The sequence below is a fragment of the Leucoraja erinacea genome, chromosome 7 (assembly GCF_028641065.1).
Source record: "Leucoraja erinacea ecotype New England chromosome 7, Leri_hhj_1, whole genome shotgun sequence".
Classification (NCBI taxonomy): domain Eukaryota; kingdom Metazoa; phylum Chordata; class Chondrichthyes; order Rajiformes; family Rajidae; genus Leucoraja; species Leucoraja erinaceus.
In genome coordinates this window covers 33,795,182-33,811,037 of record NC_073383.1, presented here as the reverse complement: position 1 = coordinate 33,811,037, position 15,856 = coordinate 33,795,182, and the positions used below count along the sequence as shown (strand labels likewise).

The 15,856-nt window shown below is 42.8% G+C and overlaps 1 protein-coding gene across 4 annotated transcripts in view; it reads left to right on the top strand.

The window, feature by feature from the left end:
* pcnt (pericentrin) overlaps positions 1 to 15,856 on the top strand; it is a 171,847-nt gene that overhangs the window by 130,219 nt on the left and 25,772 nt on the right. For all 4 annotated transcript variants that reach the window (XM_055638192.1, XM_055638193.1, XM_055638191.1 and 1 more), the window contains 4 exons: positions 5,276 to 5,378; positions 9,075 to 9,247; positions 12,606 to 12,803; positions 14,504 to 14,674. In XM_055638192.1, coding sequence (XP_055494167.1) covers positions 5,276 to 5,378; positions 9,075 to 9,247; positions 12,606 to 12,803; positions 14,504 to 14,674 — 645 coding nt within the window. The remainder of the gene's footprint in view (positions 1 to 5,275; positions 5,379 to 9,074; positions 9,248 to 12,605; positions 12,804 to 14,503; positions 14,675 to 15,856) is intronic.

The following is a 15,856-nucleotide window of genomic DNA, read 5'->3' as shown; positions in this document are numbered from 1 at the left end:
AACGAGCTTCATATCACTATAGCTCTGCCTGTCAACACCCTGCCCCACTTTGCCTCAGAGCCCGGTTCGATGCTACAGACCTGATTGCTGCTGCTAATAGACAATGGAGAATAGGTGCAGGAGTAGGCCATTTGGCCCTTCGAACCAGCACCGCCATTCACTGTGATCATGACTGATCACCCACACTCAGTACCCTGTTCCTGCCTTTTCCCCGTATCCCCTGACTCTGCTATCTTTAAGAGCTCTATCCAACTCTCTCTGAAAGCATTCAGAGAATTGACCTCCACTGCCTTCTGAGGCAGAGAATTCCACAGATTCACAACCCTCTGTGTGAAAAAGGTTTTCCTCATCTCCGTTCTAAATGGCTTTCCCCTTATTCTTAAACCGTGGCCCCTGGTTCTGGATTCCAACCCAACATCGGGAACATGTTTCCTGCGTCTAGCATGTCCAAACCCTGAATAATCTTTTGTGTTTAAATAAGATACCCTCTCATCCTTCTAAATTGCAGAATATAGTAGCCCAGCTGCTCCATTCTATCAACATATGACTGTCCCGCCATCCTGGGAATTAACCTCGTGAACCTACGCTGCACTCCCTCAATAGCAAGAATGTCCTTCCTCAAATTTGGAGACCAAAACTGCACACCATACTGCAGTTGTGGTCTCACTAGGGCCCTGTACAACTGCAGAAGGACCCCCAGATCTCATTGTTCATCCCCTCTTCCCAACTTGACACCATTTAGATAATAATCTGCCTTCCTGTTTTGCCACCAAAGTGGATAACCTCACATTTATCCATATTAAACTGCATCTGCCATGCATGCATCTGCTCACTCACCCAACCTGTCCAAGTCACCCTGCATCCACATAACACCCTCCTCACAGTTCACACGGCCACCCGGCTTCGTGTCATCTGCAAATTTGCTAATGTTACTTTTAATCCCTTCATCGAAATCATTAATGCATATTGTAAATATACGGTACCCCACTAGTCACTTCCTGCCATTCTGAAAGGGACCCGTTAATCCCTACTCTTTGTTTCCTGTCTGCAAACCAATTTTCTATCCATGTCAGTACCCTACCCCCAATACCATGTACTCTAATTTTGCCCACTAATCTCCTTTGTGGGACCTTATCAAATGCTTTCTGAAAGTCCAGGTACACTACATCCACTGGCTCTCCATTGTCCATTTTACTAGTTACATCCTCAAAAAATTCCAGAAGATTAGTCAAACATGATTTCCCCATCGTAAATCCATGCTGACTCGGACCGATCCTGTTACTGCGATCCAAATGTGCTGCTTTTCATCTTGTATAATTGACTCCAGCATCATCCCCACCAACGAGGTCAGGTTAACTGGTTTATAATTTCCTGTTATCTCTCTCCTGCCTTTCTTAAAAAGTGGGATAACATTAGCTATCTTCCAATCCACAGGAACTGATCCTGCATCTATAGAACATTGGAAAATTATCACCAATGCGGCCACGATTTCTAGAGCCACTTCCTTAAGTACCCTGGGATGTAGAGCATCAGGCCCTGGGGATTTATCAGCCATCAGTCTACCCAACATCATTTCCTACCAAATGTGAATTTCCTTCAGTTCCTCCATCACCCTAGATCCTCTGGCAACTAGTATAGCAGGGAGATTGTTTGTGACTTCCTTAGTGAAGATGGATCCAAAGTATCTGTTCAACTTATCCTTGTTCCCCATAATAAATTCACCTTTTTCAGTCTTCAAGGGTCCAACTTTGGTCTTAACTATTTTTTTCCTCTTCACATACTTAAAGAAGCTTTTACTATCCTCCTTTATATTCTTAGCTAGCTTACCTTCGTACCTCATCTTTTCTCCCCGCATTCCCTTTTTAGTTACCTTTTGTTGCTCTTTAAAAGCTTCCCAATCCTCTGGCCACCCGCTCATCCTTGCTATGTTAAACTTCTACTCTTTTATTTTTATACTGTCCTTGACTTCCTTCATCAGCCACGGTCACCCCTTACTCCCCTTGGAATCTTTCTTCCTCTTTGGAATGAACTGATCCTGCACCTTCTGTATCATTCCCAGAAATACCTGCCATTGTTGTTCCACTGTCATCCCTGCCAGGGTATCTTTCAACTTTGGCCAGCTCCTCCCCCATGGCTCCCTTTGTTCAACTGTAATACTGATACTTCCGATTTTCCAATCTCCCTCTCAAATTGTAGATTAAAATTGATCATATTATGGTCGCTACCTCCTAATGGCTCCTTTACCTCGAGTTCCCTATCAAATCCGGTTCATTACACAACACTAATTGCCTTCTCCCTGGTAGGCTCCAGTACAAGATGCTTTAAGAATCCATGACGGAGGAACTCCACAAACTCCCTTTCTTGGGGTCCAGCACCAACCTGATTTTCCCAATCTACCTGCATGTTGAAATAACAACCGTAGCATTACCTTTATGACATTTTGCGACCAATTTTAACTCTTGATTCAACCTGCACACTATATCCAGGCTACCATTAGTGTCTTTTTACCCTTACAATTCCTCAGTTCTATTCATACTGACTCCACATCTCCTGTTTTAATGTCACCCCTTGCAAGGGACTGAATTTCATTCCTTTCCAACAGAGCTACCCCACCTCCTCTGCCCTCCTGTCTGTCTTTTCGATAGGACGTATACCCTTGAATATTCAGTTCCCAGCCCTGGTCCTCTTGCAGCCATGTCTCTGTAATTCCCACAACATCATACTTGCCAATTTGTAACTGAGCCTCAAGCTTATCTACATTATTTCTTATACTTTGCACATTCATATACAACAATTTAACCGGTATTCACCTCCCCTCTTACATTGGGCACTATTGGCTCTGACCTTACTCTCTTATCCCTTCTCGAACTTTCCTTCCCATTAACTGGTGAGTCTTTTGTAACTTTTCCTGTACTCATTTCCACTTTAACTCCATCTTTATACTCCCAATTTGTCAATCCCTCCCCCCCACTATTTGGTTTACACCCACATGTGTAGCACTAGCAAACCTGCCTGCCAGAACGTTGATCCCCCTCCAGTTAAGGTGTAACCCGTCCCTTTTGTACAGGTCACCCCTACCCCAGAAGAGATCCCAGTGGTCTATAAATCTAAATCCCTGCTCCAGCCCCCCAGCCACCCATTCAGATCCTCTATCTCCCTGTTCCTGCCCTCACTAGCACAAGGTACTGGGACCAATCCAGAGATAACCAACTTAGAAGTCCTGCTTTTCAGTCTTCTGCTTAACTCTCTAAACTCACGTTACAGAACCTCCTTCCTCTTCTTCCCGACGTCGTTTGTGCCCATGTGCACAACTACTTCCTGCTCTTCACCTTCTCTCTCAAGGATGTTCTGAAGTTGGTTCATGACATCCTGAACCCTGGCACCAGGGAGGCAACATCCCATCTTCGAGTCTCGCCTGCCGCCACAGAATCTCCAGTCCGCACCTCGGACAATGGAGTCACCCACCACTATGGCTCTGCCCAATATCGGTCTCGCTGGTCGAGTCACATCGCTAGGATTGGAGCCACCGACCTGTCCACCGTTTGGACTGGAAACGTCATCTGCCCCGACAACTCCCAAAAGGGTGCACCTGTTTTCATTTGCCACTAGGGTCTCCTGCACTCCATGGTTACTCCCCTTTCTCCCAGTCATCCACCTTCGCTCTTTCTGTGTCCTTTGCCTGACAACCTCACTGTAGGTCCTGTCCACGAAACTCTAATTTTCCCGGATGGCCCTGAGGTCATCCAGCTGCTTCTCCAGTTCCCCAACACGTTCATTCAGGAGCTGCACCTGGACACAATTTCTGCAGGTTTAGTTTCCAGAAGCATCAACAGTGTCCCTGACTTCCCACATCCTGCAGGAAACACACTGCACCAACATGCCTGCCATTTCTTCAGAAGAATGCTCTCCCCTGACCGATACCCTGCCCAACAGTAACCAAAGCGGCATACCTGTTTTGGGAGAATATTTCCAGTGGTCTCATGTATTCTCTGTCTTCCCCCTCTCCTGATGGCTTCCTGTCTACTTTCTGCCATAACCTAGGCATGACCACCTCACTGTAACCCCATCTATGACATCCAAAGTATCCCGGATGATGCTGAGATGGTCCAGCTACTACCCCAGTTCCTTAACACTGTTGGAAAGGAGCTACACCAAGGAGCAGCGCTCCCAAGTGTAATCCTCAGTGCAGATGCAACCTGACACCAACTTACCACCCATCGGTATAAACATTGAATTTTCCAGTTTCAGGTTTCCTGACTCCCTACTATTCCTTTTCCCCTCCTTCCCCCTCTAACACACATAGTGTGCACACAGTTTTCCCCATTCACTATTCACTTCTTTCCCCCCCCCCCCCCCCCCCCCCCCCTCCCCCCCCCCCCCCCCCCCCCCCCCCCCCCCCCCCCCCCCCCCCCCCCCCCCCCCCCCCCCCCCCGTATGCTCTTTCCACATCCCTGTCACTTATTTCACCTTTATCCCCTTCCACCAGATCCCATCCCTCCAATTTCACTTCTTCTCATCCCTCTTTACCTGACATCCTTTTGTCTCATTTTTGCCTCTGGCTTATGCCACTTATTCCATCTGCCACAAAAAAATCCATCACCTGTATCCACCTAACCTTTGCTAGGCTTTGCCATATCCACACGTGTCTTTTCCTGTTTCTTTCCCACCACATCGAAGAATGGTACTGACCTGAAACATAGTCTGTCCATTTCCCTCCACAGTTGCTGCCTGACCCACTGAGTTCCTCCAGCATTTTGTGTTTTGCTCAAGACTTGAACATCTGCAATTCCTTGTGTCTCCATTATATATCTGAAATATTGATCCTGTTTTCTCTCCACAAACCTGCTGAGTGTTTTCTGTTGTTATTTTAGATTGCAGCATCTGTTTAAACCAGTTCAAACATGATGAACAGAAATAAAAATAACTGCAGAATCTTGTAAGTCTGAAATAAAAATAGAAAATGATGGAAACATGTGGTAGGTCAGGTGGAATGAAATGCATTTACGATGGTGGCATAAAATATTTTTCTTGTGAGTTAACAAGAGGTAATTCCCTTCCCAGTTCTGGAGCAGTTGGGGATGGACGGTATATGGTAACGTTGACATAAAAGTGAATGAATAAATAAAATGTCTATCGTTTTGGGTTGGTAGGTCTTTCTTTTTTGCTAAGTTCCTCCGCTAATATGTCAGAAACTGTTGCCAATATGATTAGGGTGAATAGAATACCAGATTGATACAATTCCAGGGATGTTTACGGTTTGTGTTTCCCTCCACAGGCACAACATGATGCACAACTTGAATTGACACTGACAGCTTTGCAGGAAGATAAGGCTTCAACAGTTTCAATTCCTGACTGGATAAGTGATGGTTGTGGCAGCTGTAAGTACGTCAAAAAGAGCAGCGCAAACAAAAAAATCATTCCAAACTGCACAAACAGCACTTGGGGCATAGTTAAAGCCAGCTCTCTGGTGTTGTGAGGTAGCAGCTCCATTAGCTATGCCACTGTGCTGTCCGTTTTTTTAGATGCAGATCTAAATTGCTCTTTATGAGAGGACAAAACTCACCATTGGAATTGGCCAAGTGAAACTCTTTATTGGTCTCCAATACTAGTACATCTTTCTTTGAGAGGAATAACACTGAACAATACCACAGATATGGCCTTACCAACATGCTGTATGTTTGCAACAATCTTTCTCTATATCTAAACTCCACCTCACTTGCCATGAGCATTAATATGTATATTGCCTTCCAACTTGCATTGCCTGTCTGCTAACTTGTGTTTCATATTCAATAACACTTAGATTGCTCATTACTTCGCTCCTCCTCAACCTTTCTCCATTTGGATAAAAGGCTGCCTTTATATTCCTCTCATCAAAGTGTGTGACCACACAAACTCTGATGGCCAGGTTTTTGCCCATTCTGTCATTCCTATATTTTGTTCCAGAGACAAATATCCACATTGCCTCATGTCCTGCCACCTATTTTCATGTGATCCGCAAGCATGGATATATGAAACTCTGTCCTGCTCAAAGGTTAAAGTCTGTCAATCCAGAGAATGCCGCCAGAGTGGACCCATAGTTGATTTTGTAATAGGGAGGAGCATTGGCAGAAGATTGAGGAATGACTGACAGAGGTACACAAAATTGTGAGGAGAATAAATAGAATCTATTTCCATTGGCATGGACTTCTAAGGAAGAGGATACAAGGTAGGAAGTTTACATGGGATCTGAGGGTGACGTTTTCCCCGAGTATTAGAATGTGGAAAGACGGATGCTCCCACAATACTTAACATGGAACAATACACCACATCAACAGGTCCTTCGATCCCACTATTCTCCTGCCAAACATGTTGCCAAGTTAAACCAATCTCCTCTGCCTGCAGAGATTCGTATGCCTCTATTCCCTGCATATCCATGTGGCTATCCAAAAGCCACTAAATGCCAGTATCATATCTGCCTTCACCACCATCCCTGGCTTGCATATCTCCTTCAAACTTTGCCTCACCTTAAAACAATGCCTTATAGTCTCTGAGATTTTTACGCTGGGGAAAAGGTTCTGACTTTCTACCCACCTATGCTTCTCATAATTATATATACATCTATCAGGTCTCTCCTCAGCTTCAGACATCCAGTGAAAACAATCCAATTATGTCCAACCTCTCCTTATCGCTGATATCCTCTGATCCAGGTTGCAATCCAGTAAACCTCTTCTACACCTCTCCAAACCCTCCATATCCTTCCAGCAATGGTTTGACCAGAACTGCACACAATACTCTAAATGCGGTCTAACCAAAGTCCTATAAAAATGCCATATGATTTTATTTGTCTCTTTAATTTCTTTACCACTCTTATCGACGTTGCAAATTTCAGAAAACTAGGGACTTTGACCCTGAGATTCCTCTGTTTATCCTGCCATTTACTGTATATTTTACCTTTGCATTCAACCTCAAGTGTGACATTTCACATTTGCTTGGTTTAATCTCCATTTATCATTTCTCTGCCCGTTTCTGTAGCTGATCTATATCCTGCTGTATAATTTGACCACACTTCTTTTCTGTAACCACAGTAATTTTGATGTCCTCTGGAAAGTTACTAACCAACCCATCTACGTTTACATCCAAGTTGTTTATATACATCACAAACAACAGTTCCCAGCACTCCACTTGTTACAGACCTCCAGCCTGAATAACACGTTTCCACCACAACTGTCTTCTATGAGTAAGTCAGTTCTGTGTCCAAATCATCAAGTGTCCATGGATTTTCTGGTATAGAGGGTACTGACGGACGTCTTGCTGAAAAATGTCATGTACAACTGGAACATAACTTCCCAACTTTTGTACTCCCTTTCCTGATTGGTGAAGACCATCGCACCAAAAACCTTCTTCACCACCCTATATAACCTGTGCACTGCTTTTGTCGAACTATTCTGACCTCGCGTACAGTCTGTGTGGAGTTTGCATGTTCTCCCTGTGACCATGTGGGAGGAATCCGGAACACCCGGAAGAAAACCCCCGTTTCATTTAGAGATACAATGTGAAAACAGGCCCTTCCATCCACCATGTCCTCGCCACCCAGCGATTACATGAACACTAGTTCTATCCTCCACGCTTGGGACAATTTACAGATGCCAATTAACCCTACAAACCTACATGTCTTTGGAATGTGGAAGGAAACCGGAGCACCTGGTGAAAAGCCATGTGGTCGCAGGGAGAATGTGCAAACTCCATACAGCACCCGTGGTAGATCCTACCTGATGGGCCAGTTTCCATGATATATCTGTAAACAAAAAACTAAACTAATAAACATGTACTTCTTGACCCGTCTACTCTTTAACTCTTCCCAGGCCTCAACCGTTCACTCTGAAGGTCCTGCCCTGGTTTGTCTTCCCAAAATACAATGCTTCACATTCTATTTGCCATTCCTTGCCCATTTGCCCAGCCGATCAAGATCCCGCTGTATTTCTTGATAATCATCTTCACTGTCTACAATACCACCTATTTTAGTGTACAAACAACCTTCCTCACCCACCCTCTTGTTCTCCCTGGATTCTATTTGATCTAACCTTCCAGAACAGCCTAGCAAACAGAACCTTGTTGGAGGTCTTGTTGAAGTGTCTATAGACTACGAATCTGCCCTCATTAACCTCCTTGGTTACTTCTTCAAAACACTCTGTCAGATTGTTTTGGTATTACTTTCCAATATTCTATTAATTAATTTTCCTCTTTCTTTATTAACATGTTATGCTCTTCTTTCTGGTTCCAGGAAAACCTCCGTCTTTTACCACTTTGTATGCTCTAGATTTTGATTTGATATTTAATTGATCTCTTTTGTTAAACTCATAGTTCATCTCTTAATGCCCCATCAGTTTATTTTCTGATGGGGCATTATAAAATAGCTGCTTAAATATTTACCATTTCACATCTACAAAATTTTATTTTTGCCTTTTTTCCCTTTTTTCCCCCTGTCCATTCTAGCCAACTTTTGCTTCATACCTTTGTAATTGCCTTTATTTAAGTTGAGGATGTTGATTTTGAACTTGTTCAGTCTCAAACTTAGGCCTGGATTACTGTGATTCATGATGTATATCATGTCAGTGCAGGGCCCAGTATTAGTTGTCATCTTCCTTAACAATTTGGGTCAGAAGGTTTAAGGCATGGGCAGTAAACTTGCAGATTATACTAAAATATGTGGTATCGTAGACAGTGAATGAGGTTAGTAAGAACTATAGTGTGATCTTGATAAGCTGGGTAGATGAGCCAAGGAATAGCAAATTGAGTTTAATTCAGATAAGTGCAAGGTGTTGGATTGGGGAAGTCAAACCTGGATAGGACTTTCACAGTGGAAGGCAGAGCACTTGAAAGTGTTGTAGAACAGAGGAACCTAGCAATACATGCATCATGATGGTGGCAGTTTTAGCTTTTAGTGTGGTAGTATGCTCTTAGTATGCAGTCAATCTATCTCTTTTTAATAGTAAAACATCCTTTCACAAACTTGGGTGCATGAAGAAATTGATAAAGGTTTGACTGTTAATGGAAGAATGGCTTGGAAAAGATATTGATTAATTTTCCTTCCACAGGTACAAGTTTGGATCTTGGAGCAAAACTAAATCAGGAGCTTGATACCACAGAACGTCTGGACAATAGTTTTGTGGAATATCTGCAGAGTCGTGGAATTGCATTAATAGATGTGGGTAGTCATGCAACAACGCATAACTTGTCTGCTGACGAAGTGCCTTCTCCACAGCTACAGGTAAGCTTTTAACTTTACTTCATAATTTTGATAGGGACAGTGAGGGACTGCTAAGCAGTTTGCGTGGACTTCAATATTGCCATTGTGAAAATCTTGCATGGAAGGCAGCTCTAACATTTTTGAGCCCTTGGGATACAAGGCAAATTGGCTAGTTGACTTTATAGCAGACAGAGGATGGCTGGCCATTAATTGGGGCATAGAATATAAGTGCAGGGCAATCATGATACAACTTTATAAAACTTTAGTTAGGCCATGGTTGGGGGATTAAGTTCCGTTTTAGCCACCACGCTGTTAGAAAGGCATGGTTGCACTGGTGCAGGTTCACCAGGATGTTGCCTGCACTCTGTTTATTTTTGCAGCAGATGTAAATGAGGGGAGACTTGGTGGAGGGGTACAAAATTACAAGAGGCAAAGATAGAGTGGATTGTGAGGAACTTTTTAGCCTCATAGCAGAGGTATCTGATATTAAAGGGCAAAGGCTTAAGGTGAAGATTAAAAGGTTTAGAGGGAATTCCAAGAAAAATATATTCAGTTAAGGGCCTGTCCCACTTGGCAATTTTTTCGGCGACGGCCGGCATCATTGACTGACATATCAGGTCACTGAAAAATTTGCGGCGTGACGCGGTGTGATGACGTATGATGTGCCGTATTTTTTCAAGTGTCGCAACATTTTTTTGTCGCCGCTGGATTTTGAAATGTTCAAAATCTTTTGGTGACACTGATATGACGCCGGCAGTCGCCGAAAAAATCGCCAAGTGAGACAGACCCTTTAGAGGTAGTTACATTCTGGAATGCACTGTTTGGGGTGATGGTAGAACCAGAGAGACATCGAGAAGCATCTATATGATCTCCTTAAAGATAGATACTGCTTAAATTGAATTTAAATTGAAAGTAATCCTTATATAATTTCCATATTATATTCAAAGTGCAGAAGGATGTGGAGCTTGAAAATACTTTATCTGGCACACATGTGGCTTTGGTGCCAGGATAGCAGATTTTCGAGACTACCAGATGTAACTTTATCAATACTCCATCCATTTTTACGCAGTGCATTCCAACTACTACCACTTCTAACAATATATTTTTCTTGAGATCCTCCATAGACCTCTTGATCTTCACCTTAGACCCATGACCTTTTGTATCAGATTCCTCTGCTATGAGGGAACAAAGTTCTTCACTATCCACTATCTTTGCCTCTTTATCATTTAATACGCCTCTACCAGGTCTTCCCTCCATTTCCTCTGCTGCAGAAAGAAACAAACGTACAATAACATTTGAGAAGCATTTATACAATCTTATGAACATAATACAATAACAGTTTTGTAAGCCCAATAAATTTCAAGCGAATGCAAGAAATATAACCAGATAAGTTTCAAAAGAGCAAGCAAGTTTAAAGGGAGAACTGGAACTGGGACCCTGGCCAGTTCTATGGGTAGATAAATAAAAAATCTTCCAATCTCTCTTCAGGGGCTTTTGCCTAATTTCGCCCTCTATTTGCTGACCTATTTTCCACTTTTTAAGATTTCTTATTTTATCATTTTTTTCCTTCTCATTTCATTGGTAACTGAAGTCCCTCATTTGTTAATCCTTCATTGGAAATCATTTCAACTTCACATCGTTTTTTATCATTCTTGAAATGGACTTGCCAATCCTAGAACCAATGTTACAGCTGGAGCCTAGCTGGAGATCTGGTTTATGATAATTTCTTGGCTTTTGTTTGTGAAGCATCGTGTCACAAGAAGCACAAGACATCTTGACTAGTACATGGATAGGAAAGGTTTAGGGGGATATGGGCCAAGCACAGGCAGGTGGGATAAGTTAGATTGGGCATCTTGGTTGGCATGAGCGAGTTGGGCCAAAGGGCCTGTTTCTATGCTATTTGATTTAAATCTTTTTCAACAGCCTGCCATAATAAAAGGTTGGTTTGCATTCATCACCACTTATCAGTGCCCTAGGTTTTGTCATAAATTCCAGGTTGCATTTGGCTGCCATGTCATCGGGCCTTTTGAAGTGCATTACTAACATTGTTGTGGGACTATTTTTCTACGCTATTGGTGGACAAATGTTTTCTAATTGGAAGTCTTTGACTAGTGGTGTACTAAGGCAATTGATGCTGGGACTGATGTTTGTTATATATTATCAATGGAGAAGGCAAGATTAATGTTAGTGAATTACATCAAAAATTGGTGGTGTGTGGATAATGAGGAAGGTTGTTTAAAACTACAGCAAGATATAGATCCATGCGAAAGTTGGGTAGAGCATTGGCAGATTAAATGTAATCCTGTCATGTGCAAAGTGCTGCTGTTTGGGAATAGGGATGGAACATATACAGTTGATTGTGGGACTGAGGAATGTTGATAACGAGCAAGGCCCAGGGATTCAAATCCATTGTTCCCTGAAATACAGGTCTATAGTGTGATGAAGAAGACATATGGCATGCTGCCTTCAAAAGTTAGGGTGTGTCTTATAAGAGTTCTGCTGCAACTTCAAAATACATTGGCTACACCACACTTATTGGGAGTAGTTCTAGTCAGCTCACCAGGGAAAATGTGATTGCACTCGAGTTAATGCAGTGGAAATTCATTGGGATGTTGCCTGGATTGGTGACCTTTAGTTATGGGGAGAGATCAAATAGGCTGGTCTTATTTTCCAAGGAGTGAATAAGGTTGAAAGCTAACCTAATAAAAGGATACAAGATTTTGAAAGGCAAAAATAAGTCTAAATATGTTTCCCATGGTGAGAGTATCAAAACCAAGTGGGCATAGATGTAAGATGAAAGATGTAAGAGAAAGGAGTTTCAAATGGGATCCGAGGGAAAAGTTGATGTTTACACAGAGAGTGGTTGGTATCTGGAACACACTGCCAGAGGAGGTGATGGAATCAGATGTTCCATCCCTCGTCTCCCTGTACCCTGTACCCCCCCCCCCCCCCCCCCTCCATGGCAAAGCATAGGAGGATCCAGACATAATGCAGGTAAATGGAATAGACATGGATAAATTGTGGTCATACTGGTATTAGACTTTCAGTTGCATTGATCCTCCAGGTAAATGGTCAGTAATCTGCTGAAACAATGTGTGCTTAATACAACTTGCTGATTTTATGCCAAACATTTTTACTTTTCTTGTCCAAACAAAATTCAATTAGAAATGCTAATATTGGATTATCTCCAATGAGGGTGATACCAAGTAAAAAATATGTTGCGACTACCTTGTGGAGGGTTATCACTAAACTAATCTCTACACTTCTTTCCAATCATACCATTTAATTTTAGGATCTGATGTTAAATGGTTAATTTAAGCTGCTTCCAACATTCTTTCTATTGTTGAGATTGAAGTCTGCGCAACTTCTTCCCCAACAGGCATTGCTAAACCAAGTACATGAGGAAGGGTGTCATGTGCTCGCACTAACAGAAAGGCCTTCCCACTGCCGTGGATCTAAGCGTGTGTCTGGTTCCAGTAATACAGTGGATGAATGGCAACAAGAGAAAGTGGGACTGCTTGACACAATTCAGCTATTGAAAGACTTGCTTTCTAAGGCACTGAACAAGTTTGATGAGGTAAGTCTATCCAGCTATTGTGACAAATTGTACCAAAGTCCAACTTGGTCCAAGGCATGGGAATACTTTGCCCTTTCTCCCATCACTTAGAAAACACACCACAACTGAAATATGGTGAAGTTAACTGGTATCATCTTTTCAAGCAGAGGACTTTATTCAGAGAAAGATGCCACTTTTAAAAGTTAAAAATGCTTGATTTGTGTTCAACAATTTTGCATGGTCCATTGCAGGAGCTTTCTTTTCTTTGATGCAATTGTCTGTCATTTCTGTGTTTGAATGTTGCCATTTTAATTTCCTCAAGGCTATTCAATAATCAGTTAACTATTATAAACCAAGTAAGTTAGAGATATGTAATAATAGTAGTATTAGTATTAGTTCATTAGTTTTTGTCATCAGCCTGATAACTTTTGTAATGACTGTGATGTTAGTGGCAGATCACCAGAAATAGTGTGATAAACTTTCGCAGCTTACCACAATTAAGTTTGAACAGATAGAAGAGAGCAGTCTTTGGCACATCAGTGTTCTTTATTGGATCTTGTGCTGGATTGACCTCGCTTAAAATATAACTTTTCTCTAATGTGAATTTGTCACGTCATAAGTGATAGGAGTAGAATTAGGCCGTTCGGCCCATCAAGTCTACTCCACCTTTCAATCATGGATGATCTATCTCGACCTTCAAACTCCATTCGCCTGCCTTCTCCCCACAACCTCTGACACCTGTACTAATCAAGAATCTTTCTATCTCTGCCTTAAAAATATCCACTGACTTGGTCTCCATAACCTTCTGCAACGAAGAATGCCACAGATTCACCACCCTCTGACGATATACATTTCTCTTCATCTCCAGAACAAGGGGTCACAGTTTAAGGATAAGGGGGAAATCTTTTAGGACCGAGATGAGGAAAACTTTTTTCACACGGAGAGTGGTGAATCTCTGGAATTCTCTCCCGCAGAAGGTAGTTGAGGCTAGTTCATTGGCTATATTTAAGAGGGAGTTAGATGTGGCCCTTGTGGCTAAAGGGATCAGGGGGTATGGAGAGAAGGCAGGTACGGGATACTGAGTTGGATAATCAGCCATGATCATATTGAATGGCGGTGCAGGCTCGAAGGGCCGAATGGCCTACTCCTGCACCTATTTTCTATGTTTTTATCTCCTTCCTAAAAGAATGTCCTTTAATTATGAAGCTATGACATCTCCCACTAGTGGAAGCATCCTCTCCACATCCATTTAATCCAAGCCTTTCACTATTCTGTATGTTTCAATGAGGTCCCCCCTCATTCTTCTAAACTCCAGTGTGTACAGGGCCAGTGCCGACAAGCACTCATCATAGGTTAACCTACCATTACTGTTACATTTAATTTACTTTCTAAACTTCATCAGAAGGCATGTATTTCAATAAAAGATAGGTTCAAAAACATTGCATGAGTTCATTGCTTCCCATCTTGTAAATTTCTCTTGCTCAGTGGCATCTCTGGTGAAGGGGAATAGGTGACATTTCAGGGCAAGACGCTTCTTCAGACTAAAATAAATGATCATTGTTTCTTTCCATTGATACTCCCTGATGTGTTGGATATAATCGTGATTTTCTGTTTTTAAATCATTATTGTAACCTTTATTCAAACCATCAAACGGTGGTTACATTCATTATCTACTTTTCAAAAGCCTTGACTACTTTTTCCATCCATTTTATCATTGACAGGATTCTGCAAGTAGAATTGATTGGCGAAAGGAGTTACTTCTGTCTGTGCAGGCTGTCCTCAATCAAGAGCAAAGAACGTTATTGGCTGAATTACGATCGTATGTACAGAACCCGCCCACTGGAGAGGACTGCTCTTTGCCTCAACAGCTTCTGCAATTACTGAAAGAGCAGGTGATTAAGAAGTCATATTAGAGCTCTCCGTCCCCCTCAAATTCTCCTAGGCCGCCCCCGCCATCTCCCTGTTCCCCCCCCGTCTCCCTGTTCTCCCCGTCTCCCTGTTCTCCCCGTCCCCCTGTTCCCCCTACCTACCTTCCCCCGTCTCCCTGTTTGCCCCCCCTCCCCACTTCTCCCTGTTTGCCTCCCCGTGCACCCCCCCCCCCCCCACGTCTCCCCATTCCTCCCCGATCACCCCCATGTCTCCCCATTCGCCCTGCCTTTCTGCACACCCACACTCTCTCTCGGCGCCCGGTGCGTCTCCCCGCGCACCCCCGTCTCCACGCACTCTACCCACGCCCCCACCCTCAGCCGCCCTGCTTCTCCCCGTGTGTCAAGCGTTAACACATGACTTCAGTTCAGCCAATGGATTGAAAATTGAAATGATGCTGAAACTTAAAGTAATTCTAACTGTCCTGCTTTATATACAATTCACCGTAATGAAGTCTAAGATGGCTGTTGAACAATAGTTTTTCAGTTCCTTGTATATACTGTAATCTGCGATAACGAGTGATTGGTTGCCACTGCCCAAGACTGGACACCTGTAAAGTAAAACGATTGAGACTGCTGTTCATTGCAGTAAATTGAGGCAGTCCTTCTCTATAAATCCACTGCTAATACAGCTCATAATATTTAGGAACCTGGTTGAGGGGGGGGGGGGGGGGGGGGGGGGGTGGGGGGGGGGGGGGGGGGGGGTAGTTCAGCACAGAAATACACCTGGAACTATTAATGAACTACATTGATTTTAACATGAAAGAGGCTTGGAAACATAAGGGTATTCGTCCAGGTTTTCTGCTTCTTTAATCATAGATTCATTGAAAATTGGGAATTTCTATTCAAATAAATTCACTCACTTCCTTGGATATGGTTTCATCTTCAATTAGCTTTAATAATGGCTGATAATTAAGATATGATAAACGGCAATGTCTAAAGTAGCGACAGATTAAATTAATCCTTCCAAGGTTTTTAAACATTTCAGTCACTTTCAAAAATGAAGCCCAGTTGAGGCAGAAAGTTGAAGCAGTCCTATCCTGTCACTTTGTCATTATGATGTCACAGAACATGTGTGGGCTTTTATTGCATCCTGTTGATCATAAATCGTAAAAGAAACTAGGGTACAGTAGGAAAAATGAGAGATGA